The 12,041-nt window shown below is 35.7% G+C and overlaps 1 protein-coding gene across 1 annotated transcript in view; it reads right to left on the bottom strand.

Moving 5' to 3' along the window:
- HMCN1 (hemicentin 1) overlaps positions 1 to 12,041 on the bottom strand; it is a 231,135-nt gene that overhangs the window by 177,859 nt on the left and 41,235 nt on the right. Inside the window, exon 4 of the mRNA XM_015813311.1 lies at positions 11,351 to 11,473. Coding sequence (XP_015668797.1) covers positions 11,351 to 11,473 — 123 coding nt within the window. The remainder of the gene's footprint in view (positions 1 to 11,350; positions 11,474 to 12,041) is intronic.

The following is a 12,041-nucleotide window of genomic DNA, read 5'->3' as shown; positions in this document are numbered from 1 at the left end:
AAAAGATGGGTGGAAATATTCAGCCATTTCAAAAATGAACATATTCCATGTGAAAATTTATTTATTCTTGTTCAATTTATGTCGTGCTGCCCTGGAACTAATGCAGCAGTTGAAAGGGTTTTTTCAATTGCTAATGATTTTTGGAAAAGTGAGAAATCGAGATTGAATGTTGATACTCTAGCTGCAGCACTTGCCGTAAAATTCAATATGAAGGATATTTATTGTTCAGATATTTCCAATATATTGTTAGAAGATGATACATTGACAAAAAATATTCATGCAATGGAAAAGTACTCATTTAAATAATAATTAATAGGCATGTAAGCATAATTACAATATAAAATGTTATTGTTACAAATGTTTTTTATTATGCATTTATCATATTATACTGTATTCTGTATTATTGTTGTAATGAATAAAATGTTTCTTTTATTTACGATATTTTTTTCTTCAATTTATTTGTGTCCTCCTTTTCATTGTAAAAAAGTTGGTCACCTTACCTGAAGTAGCTTACATATGTGTTCTGGTACATTTTTTATGTATCGGAGCACTTATAGTAGCACTTGGAATATTTTCCTGTTCTTTATTTTGTTTTCTAGTGTATATTTTAATGAAATCAGGTGAAGCTGACTGTGAGATTAATAATAATAATAATAATAATAATAATAATAATAATAATAATAATAATAATAATAATAATAATAATAATTAATAATAATAATAATAAAGTTGGAAGGGACCTTGGAGGTCTTCTAGACCAACCCCCTGTTCAGCCAGGAAACCCTATACTATTTCAGACAAATGGTTGTCCAATCTCTTAAAAACTTCCAGTGTTGGAACATTCACAACTTCTGGAGGCAGGTTGTTCCACTAATTAATTATTCTAACTGTCAGGAAATTTCTCCTTAGTTCTATGTTGCTTCTCTCTTTGATTAGCTTCTTATCCTCCTTTCCGGTGCTTTGGAGAATAGCTTGACTCCCTCTTCTTTGAGTGTCACATCTAGTCTTTCTCTTCATTAAACTAAACATATCCAATTCCAGCAATTGTTCTTTATATGTTTTAGCATCGAGTCCCCTAATCATCTTTGTTGCTCTTCTCTGTACTCTTTCTAGAATCTCAACATCTTTTTTACATCGTGGTGACCAAAACTGGATGCAGTATTCTAAGTGTGGCCTTGCCAAGGCATTATAAAGTGGTATTGACACTTCACGTGATCTTGAGTCTATCCCTCTGTTAATGCAGCCTAGCACTGTGTTGGCTTTTGGGGGAAGCTGCAGCACACTGCAGCACATATTGAAGTGATTGTCCACTAGGACTCTGAGATCCCTCTCAAAGTTACTACTATTGAGCAAGGTACCACCTATACCAGTGGTGGCGAACCTATGGCACGGGTGCTAGAGGTGGCACGCAGAGCGCTCTCTGTGGGCACGCGCGCCGTTGCCCCAGTCCTAGGCCTTCATCTGGGTTTTATAAAACCTTTTCACTTTAGGCCTACGCCGCCGTGTGCAAAAAAAAAAAGGTTCAATCAATCAGTCAATTTCCAGGATTTTTAAAAGATATAGTTCAGTGGTTCTGAAATCATATCTCCCAGTTCCTTCAGAATCTTGGGGTGTAATCCATATGGTCCTGGTGATTTGAACTCGTCTAGGGTGGACAGATGCTCACTTACCATTTTTCTTACTTATTTTAACCTGTGTTTCTAATCTGTTTTTTACAGTACTGTTTTTGATAGGTTGGACTGTTTTTTCCCTTTGTGTAGACGGATGCAAAAATGAGTTAAATAGTTCTGCTTTCTCCCTGTTGCTTGTCACTTTCTTGCCACTTTCTCCCACTAATGGACCAATCATTCTTATGCAGCTGCTGTAGTTGTAGGTGATTGCTGCAGAAATTTAAAATTTGTTCAGGGTGTTCCTTTTCTATAAAGTTGGGTTTGCAGTGTTTGGTTGTTCTATTTGGTGATGAGGATACTGAAGATTGGAAGGTAATTTTCCTTTTCAATTTCTATGATAAACTTAATCCCTGAGCATGTAGAACTGAACATATAAAATCAATTTGATTTTCTTTCAGGAAGACAGATCTGTACATCACTCTGATTAATATTTTGTGTTTGGAATGACAGTGCTTTCCCCTTATTGAATTAGTCCTTTTGCTATGCATTATGAGATAGGCAATTTCTTGGATGTTCCTATGATCTGTTGGTCTACACAGCTGAATTAAAAGTAGGTTGTGAGACTTAGATTCAACAGGTCCATGAGATTTGGAATTGATATTTTAATATGTTGCTCCCATATTTTGTTCTTGCACAGTAGTCTATGAATGACTTCTTTTCTATAGCTATGAGGAGCACAATAATATTGAAGGATACCATTATTTCATCTTTCTCTGTGTTAATGTATCTGCAGGCAGCAGTTCATCTGGGATACCCTAAGGTGTCCATTCCATTCATTGAGCCATGAAAGATTTCAACATTTTTGTCTGAGATTTTGTTGTTTCAATATAAGATAGTTTGAGATTGTGTGGTTGTGAATGATCTCATGAAATTTCAATTTTAAAAATACTTTTCACAAGAATGCCTATCCCTATCCCTGTGAATGATTGCCAATCTCTGAGCTACCACATCTGTTTTAGACACATATTTAATATAAACTATCCTTGTATACAAAGGATAAAGTTTCCAAGTACATATTTTCAATTAATTCAAAAGATTCAAAAGTCCTGGCTCCAGCATCATCTACCAACAGAAAATAGAAAGGTCCCCTTTTTAATGTTTTTAAATAAGGTAGCTTTTATTAATTATATTTAATTAATCCATGTAGAAAATGTAATTAAGAACTTAAAAAGAATATATTATTAAGAATATATATTCTTAATTATATTCACAAACTGTACTAGCAGAGTGTATAAAACTATTTTCCTGTACATGAAACTGTTTGCTGCATACAGTTGCAAAATCATGAATGTGATATCAAATATTTAATTATACCACTCTGTTTTAAAAACTATTTCTAGTGAGCAACAACAGTCATACGATAAAAATATCTACACCCAGTACACACAAATATTAAATTCAATGGCATTAAAGACAAAAAATATCAGTGATATTAGCATACTTCAAATGAGAGCATATGCCTAGGATCCAGACAGCATCCTCAACCACCATTAAAAACCTTCCAGAAAAGCATCATATTAACATGCTTCTAAAGAGCAATACCAGTAATCTAATGTCCAACAAGAGACTATACCAGGGCTATAAACATTACCTCCTAACTTCATCTTCCCAAGCTTTTGTACCAGTTACAGGAGTTAGACTCTACATTCCTCAAGACTCTGTATTCCCAAAGCAGATTCATGAACATAAATATACTTATTGCCGAGAGCTAGGAAACCATATATATATATATATGAAACTCAGGAAGCCTATTGTCTACATATGTTAAGATTTAAATCATGATTCTCTTTTTCCCCACCTTTGAGGGAATTGCCTTGGAGATTTCTGTTATCTGTCCCTTCTCTACAAAAACGACATTTTGGGGGTAAATATCAGAAATTCCTACCTCACCAATTCAACTTTTATAGTGATAATGGGCACTACAGCACTTAATTGTAAGGGAAAAAATAAGCCATAGATCCTAATTTATACTTATCATTAGACATTAAGATTTCTTTAACTGCCCTAGCTTGCAGAAGAAACAAAACACATCCAATTATGCAGCTTCCAGATAATATGAGGGGTCCTTGGTGCTCTATGAGCTTGGTTGTTTTCTTGCAGACATATCATTACCCAAACTAGGTAACATCATCAGTATTAGTAAGGAGTGGGGTTTGATCTCAGTTTATATTCTAGTGTCTTGCCTTGTCAGTGTTGGTAGAAGTGATCTTGGATGTTCTTTGTTGGTCTGTTTACTGTTAGCTTGTTTGGCTGTTCCTTGATTAGGGTATTGTTTACTTCTTGATTTTTGGTCTGATGTTAACCCTGGAATTAATCTATGCTCATCTGGGTGCTGATTGCTGATGGGGAGGTGTTTTGGTCTTTTTGTTGCCTTTTTGGCTTGTTGATGATCTCTTTTGTATAGTATGTAGATATTGTTTATGTCTATTGGCCTACTGATGGCTAATCAGTCAGAATGCCAGGCTTCTAGAAATTCCCTAGTATTGTTGAACTTGGCTTGGTCTAGGATGGTCACAGTTTCCCAGTTGAAATTATGGTTAAGTCTGTCCATATGTTGTGAAATTACAGAATTTTCATCTTGTCTTTTGATAATATTCCAGATAATATATTTATAATACCCAATTCCCCACTTCTTCATATTGATATGCTTCCTTTTAAAAGGCAAGCTATCTAAATTCCTGGTTTAAATTTATTTAACAACAATTTGTTGTTATGGACATTACACTTTCATGTAACTGATACAGAATATATACTGGTGATATATATACTGCTCTATAACCAGAAAAGCCAATATCTATGCAAAATGTCCTTATCAACCTGTCCAGAATGCATGAATGGAACAATAACACTGTCAAAACTCCGACTACACAAACTAAAATTCCAAACACTTTGGAAAAAAATATATTTACATTTTTTTTAAGAATACCACAGACAGCTGATGGAATATTGTATACACAAGAGAATGTTTACAGTTATGGCAGATGATTCAAATTATCCAAATTAAAAACATGTGCCTTTTTGATTCTGCAAATTCAATCATGAGTGCTTGCAAAATGGCTATTGTCTATACCAATGTGGAACCTGAACGTCCTCGAAAGAGATTCAAAATTATTGTATTTTTTTAACACACTTTTACTATGCTTTGGTAGACATTTGAATGTAAGAAATCCAAATCTATAGTGAAACTTTGCTTAGTTGCAAATGCAATTATTCAGAATAAGCAAATCCGAGGAACTCATTCAATCATTCCCAAATGACACTCCTGAAAAATTATGCTGTGCTTTAAAGAAAACATTTGTACACCTCAAAAATGTAATAACTTTAGTCTAAAAATATCCCCACGACTCTTCCGCATGCATCCATTGAGAAGGTTAGCCTCTGAATCTCTGTTCTGATCTTGCCACATTTTGCTCAAGCTTTTCCCCCACCTTATTTCTCATTTTATTTTGCATTTCTTCTTTATCTTGAGACTGAACATAACTCGGTTGCTCAGTCACTCATAATACATAGACACAACAGAATTATCAACCTTGGAATTGTTTTAATCATTAGAAAATCAAAGTCCAAAATTATTAGCTCACACATACTGTTGTTTCATATGTTACTACACTACACTACATTGTCAGGAAAGACTGAAAATGCAGGGGAAATAGGCTATTGCCTATTGAACTTACAGGTAGCCAAATAATTGTTATTTAGCTACATACAGTTTCAAAGGGAAGCTCCACATGAAACAATCCAATAAAATTTTGTAAAAAGCTTGACTCTATTTATAAGGACACTGGTTTTGATTTCACTTAAGAAAATATTTTATATTTTAATATTACATTTTAATATTTTAATAACTGTAGACTGCTTAGTACCATTCACCATTGTTGAACAAAGTCATTTCTGCATATCTGCATATTCTAAAATTTTAAAGATGTACTGCTTTTTAAAATATTTAGTTCTCATCTGTTTTCAGTGCTTCTCTGTTTCCTGCCCTACCTGTGCTATCTCTGACTTCATCTATATTTCTTCTCATTGGATAATTGTGAAAAAAAATTACTGTTCCAGGAAAATGTATACCATAAAAATGTTTATTCTTCAAAAATGCCATTTCTAATTTTACATTAGTTTTGGCTTCTTTCCAAGCAGTAAGTCAGGGTCTTAGGCTAAGTGGCTTTGTCATAGACTACATGGGCTCCAGGTTAACAGCCTCAGGGCCTCAAATGGAAACTGACATAAATTAAAATAAAATTATTTCCCAAAATGAATCCAGATGTTGTCAATACAAGCAATCCCCGAGTTACGAACGTTCCCTTAGCAAACGTTCAAAGTTATGCGATAAGCACCCCCTAGTGTTTACGAACAAGTCCCAAAATTACAAACATTGCAGCACCACAGCAATTGTTCACCCTATGAATGACCGCAGAAGCACTGCAACATTTGCCCTGCCTATTCCCTCCCCCCCCCGGGTCTCCATAGGCACTAGGCCTGTGGATACTCACCTTGCGAAGATCTAGAGAGCCTTTGGTTTCTTGGCCTGTTTGGCTGCTTCAGGCATTGGTGTGTTCACAGAGAATGAAGGCCTAAAGTACCGCAAGATCACATGAGATCAATAGCACGAGATCTCACACGACTGATCTCGTATGATTTCATGGTACTTTAGGCCTCTGTTCTCTGCAAACTGAGGCCTGGATGAGATCTGCAGCAAAAGGCTTTGCAAATGGATGGAAGACCTGAAACATTAAAGCCTACCCTCCATTTGCAAAGCCTTTTGTCATCTTTGCAAAAAGCCTTTCCTCAAGGCCTTTGCTGCCGAAAACGGAGGCCAGGAACGACGCATGGAGATTGGAAACTTCTCAGTGCTGTAATCTCGTGGCTGAAGTCATGTGAGATCACGGCACTGAGAAGTTTCTAGTTTCTAGTGTTTGCAAGCTGAGTGGAGACAGCTCGCTAGATCTTTGCAGGGTAAGTGAGTCTGACGTGGCAGGTTGGCGGGGGAAGCAATTGTGGGGAACATGAGGTATCTCAGTGGGTCAGAGGAGGCCTTGGGTGGTCTGAAGCAGGTGACCTGTTCCATCACTAGGCCCCCCCATGTGCCTAGTGAATGCATGGGCGAAAGTAGGGAATGATGGCATTCAAGGTACGCCATTCACTCCTAAAAATCCTCGAGTTACAAATGGAATGGGCAGGCTCCATTACATTCGTAACTCGAGGACTACCTGTATTTTCTTTTGTGACCTGCTTTTGTGGCTGGAAAAAGTCATTTATATCAAAGCCAAGAAGTTGGGCTAAGTCAAATTCATATAGTGAAAGCATATGAAAAACTGTTCCTGTATAATTGTAAAATGAAACTTGCATGCCAGAATAAGATAAGCCAAGCTTGGGATATATTATTCTGCTATAATGGAAAAACAATGCCATTCCAATATTACCACGTTGGGTTGTTGCGTCTCTTCTTATGAATTGGCTCTCTACTGATATAAGAGACTGCCAATATTATTTTGTGTGGTCAAGGCTAAAATGTTTAAAAATGTTTTTTCCATATGTCTGAGAATGTATTTCACTAGGCAAGTATAAGTGAATTGCCCAAGGCATAGTCTTATGTCAGTGATGGCAAACTTATGGCACGGGTGCCAGAGGTGGCACTCAAAGCCCTCTCTGTGGGCACAGGTGCCGTTGCCCCAGCCTCACCTCCCCCCATGACCCCCTCCTCTCCAGCAGCCCCCCTGAAGGAAAGTCACCCCTGAGCATGGCCCACACGGAGCAGTGCAGCCAAGGACATGGCAGCCAGGCAGCGTAGACAAGACTCTGCCCTCACACCCCATTGTGCACAGTTGATGCTGCAGGGCATGGGCAGAGGGTGTAACCGCCATAGCGCTGCTGGGCTGCCTGGGCGATCTGCAGCGGGCCCTGGAAGCAGTGAGTAGCCCTGCGGGCAGGGGGCGTGGGGGATGGGGGCAGGGCAGGGGGCGGGGCAGGGGGGTGGAGCAGGCACGGGGCCAGTTTTGGGGCACTCAGTCTCTAAAAGGTTCACCATCACTGGTCTTATGTGGTTATCTGGACTGAAATCAGTTCTGTGATGCCCAAGGAAGTGGACAAATTCATCCAATCTGTTAGTTCATCCACCTATCTGTAGATCCTGGTCCCTCCTGGGTTGTTAAGGAAGCCCAGGAGATGACCAAGAGATAGGTCCATGGACTGGTATTTTATTATCCTCTTTAAGAGAAGGTTTGTCTCCCTGGCCTTAAAGAAAGTGATGGTGAGTCTGCTCAAGAATAGTGGCATCTACTCTCCTGGGGTTCTGGAAGGCTCTTAAGACCTGGCTCCAGTCCCAAGCTTGGGGTTAACGTCGGAGGTTTGTGGTATTGTTGTTATTATATTTATTATGGTTAGTTGTACAGTCAACCAAGTATTTTAATGAAATTTGGCATTTTTGTCCATTTTACCATTGCTCAAAGAATGGATAACGTTGAGAAATAAAATACTTCTCTATCTAGAGGGGCATGACCTACAACTGGGTTGGCATGCCTTCCTATGGTATGGGAAAAATAAAATACACAGATATTTTCAAAACCATGCTATAAAGAATGTACTGTTTCTAGAATGGGAGAGAATAAAACAAAAAAATTATATTAAAATACCAGAGTGGCTTTCAACAATGGAAGCTTTTGCTTACCCAAATTTAATTAACTATGACAAACTTGTTACTTAAAAAGACATTTTGGACAAGGATGGAAAACTTAAAGACAGGCAAAACCTACAACAACAAGGTATTGACTTAGCATGATAGCCTTATTTGCAAATCCAAACAAGATATGAGAAAGATGTAAAGACAATGGGATTTTATAAAGAACAGATAGAATTTGACCAAATACTTTTGAAAACAGATGAAAACGTGATTAAGAAACTTTATAGATTTCGACTAAATTGGAAGATGGAAGAAGAACAAGTAAAAGAAACAATGATAGTATGGGCAAAAAACTTTGGATATTCTATAAGACTTAGAAGATTGGCAAAAGCTATGGGATAGAAATATTAAACTGACTAAAGCAGCTTCATATAAAGAAAACATATAAAATGTTTTATAGATGGCACATGACACCAGTAAGACTAATGAAAATGTTTAAAAATGTTTCAAATAATTGTTGGAAATGTAAACAAAAGCCAAGTACTTATTACCATATCTGGTGGGTATGTCCTAGTGAAAAAAAAAATTGGTTTAAGATTCATACATGGCTGGAAAAGATGACTAAAATACAGATAGAATTTAAGCCAGAACTGTTTTTGTTAGGAATATTAGGATCCAATTATGGGAAAGAGAATGAGTATTTAATATTACATGTATTGACAGCTGCGAGAATAGCATTTGCCCAACATTGGAAAAATGAAAATATACCATCTGATGAGATCATAATTAGGAAAATTTTAGAATGTGCAGAAATGGACAGACTAACCCTAGAGATTAAAGAGAAAGAAGACTCAGTCTATTTTAAAACATGGGAAATTTTTTACCAATGGTTAGCAAAACGAACTAGTGAGAAATGATTGTGAAATTTAACAAGATGAATGATATTTACTGATTAACTGATACTCTTTATGATCACTGTTATTCTTATTGACCATAGCTATTTACTATCATATTAATTATCGTTATTGAATATTTGTATCCGGACAATAGTCTGCTTGCTAAAGCGTGGAAGTGTTACTGGGAGCAACCCCATTATTGTATCTACCCTTATCCCAACCACATCCCTGAACCTTACCCTGAACCCCAATACCTATATTGACCCTATCCCTACCCTACCCTTATAAAACTTAATAAAATATTGTTATAATAAAAAAAAGAGAAGGTTTGTCTCCCTGGCCTTAAAGAAAGTGATGGTGAGCCTACTCAAGAATAGTGGCATCTACTCTTCTGGGGTTCTGGAAGGCTCTTAAGACCTGGCTCCAGTCCCAAGCTTGGGGTTAATGTCGGAGGTTTGTGGTACTATTGTTATTATATTTATTATGGTTAGTTGTACAGTCAACCAAGTATTTTGATGAGAATCCTCTCCAAGGACTTGGAGTCAGCAGATGTTGCTGTTTGATGGCATTAAAGGTATCGTCACAGGATCTGACCTATTCCAAATTACCTCCTTTTACGAATGACTGATTTTGTCAATGCTGATGGTATTCAAGTGGCAGTCCATATGTTTTAGGATTGTACCCAAGACACCTATTACTAGTGGAATTATCTTTGTTTTCTTTTGCCAAAGTCATTCTATTTGCAAGTCTTTGTATTTTGTTATCTTCTCCAGTTTCTTTTCTATTCTGCTCCAAATACTGCTACGTCCACTATCATATTATTATTATTCATCTTGTTTTGTACTTTTTTCTCTTTATTTCTTTATATTAAAGCCAATATATATTGTTTAAAAAATAAACCCTAGTGATGGGGAGAACAAGCAAACTGACATTTGATGAAAACAAGAAAAGTGAGATATAAGAAGATGGGGAAATAAAACTGTTTTTCTTTACATGCTATAAACAAAGATATTATAGAAAACAGAGTTTCCATAAAGAATTTATTAACAAAATCATTATATTCTATTTCTATTTGAACTTTTTCCAGTATATTTATTCCTAATTATTTTTATATAACAATTGTCATAATTAAACAAAATAATTCTTCTTATAAATAAATCTAGATATATCTTCTTGAAAAGGATTGCTGTTCTAACAGGGAATCCGGCATTTTGAATAAAATAAAGTCAAGACACAATGCCAATATATTTTTCTATATAATTTTTATTAAAACTTTTAAACAAGAAGATAAAAACTGCTACAAATTAATATAAAATGAGGAGCAAAAAAGAAAAAGAAAGATATCAAAGAAAAGGCAAAAAGCACAGGAACGGAAAAGAAGTTGAAAATGAACAGAAAAACAAAAAAGATATAAAATTTCATAGTCAGAGCATCTGATGTTCTGTGGCGCTTCTTAATTCTTTTATGTATTTATTAGATTTATATTTATGTATTTATTAGATTTATATCCCACCCTTTACTGAAGAACTCAGAATGGCACACACACCATACCTATTTTCTCCCACAATAACCCTAATAAAATAAATGAATTTTTGAGAGAATTTTGTTACTCAGTTAGCTATCATGGCTATGTCTGGATTTGAATCTGGGTGTCCCTTCTCATAGAAACTCATCACCCCATAAGAAACTAAGTACTTTTTTACATCTTCCATGTATCTGCCATAGATCCAAGCTTTACTGTCCCGGGGGGGGGGAGCATTCTCTAGCAATTAGGTTTTTTTTAAAGACATTTAGATTCAAATTTCTCTTCCATCATGAAGTCAGTTCAGTACTCTTGAGTAATTATTAAAAAAACAGATGCTTAATGATTTAATTTTGGTGGATTCTACTGCAAGCTGGCTTGATTTGCACCTCCCAAATAAATAAATATAACATCCTGGGTTTATTTAGTTCTATCTCCAAGCCTAATTAATTCACAAATTCTCTCTCTCTCTCTCTCTCTCTCACACACACACACACACACGCACACACGCACACACGCACACACACACACACACAGAGAGAGAGAGAGAGAGAGAGAGAAACACGAAATTCAGGAAACTAAATATTTATCCTATATTCCATTTTAAAAAACACAATTAGATTATCAAGACAAGCTCCCATCATACCTCATTAACTTGCTTTTTATCCAAGTGAAAAACTTGACCAGAACTTGTTGAAGCAATCTCTTCATAGACTTTATAACCAGTATGTGTTCTGTCATCACAGTCTCCAGTTAGAACAAATACAATCTGCATGATTTATTTTTTTTTAAAAAAAAAAGATGGTTATTTAAATAGTCTTCATATGAAAATAAAAAAACCAGATCATCAAAAATCAGCTAGCGGAAGAAAACTATGCCCTATAATATTAAAGAGATAAAAATTATAAATACCTTCAATTTCAAAACAAGTAGCAATACATTTCATAACAATGAAAAATGGCAGACCACATTAATATGTCAAATGTTAATTATTAATGTTAAATATTATGTAATTACAAATTTTAATTTATAGTCAAGTGTATGTATTATTTATTTATTAAACTTATATGCCGCTCGTCTCGCCTAGACAAATTTTTGCTTTTGTTTTACTTTGGTTTTTTTTTTTTTTTTTTTTTTCTTAAACTTCTATGCCGCCCTTCTCCCCAGAGGGACTCAGGGCGGCTCACAGCATGTTAAAAAACAACACAAAAAAACATTTCCCCTATAAAACCAATTAAAAAGCAAATATATTAATAGCTGTGTCATATTTAAAATCTTTGAAAATTTTTAAAAATTATTCCCTATTTAAAATTCACCCTAGGTCAGTCCCGCTTGTT

Source organism: Protobothrops mucrosquamatus, unplaced genomic scaffold (genome assembly GCF_001527695.2).
Source record: "Protobothrops mucrosquamatus isolate PMUCROS unplaced genomic scaffold, P.Mucros_1.0 scaffold151, whole genome shotgun sequence".
NCBI classification, from domain to species: domain Eukaryota; kingdom Metazoa; phylum Chordata; class Lepidosauria; order Squamata; family Viperidae; genus Protobothrops; species Protobothrops mucrosquamatus.
Note: the sequence above shows the minus strand (reverse complement) of the source record. Positions and strands in the feature narration are given on the sequence as shown.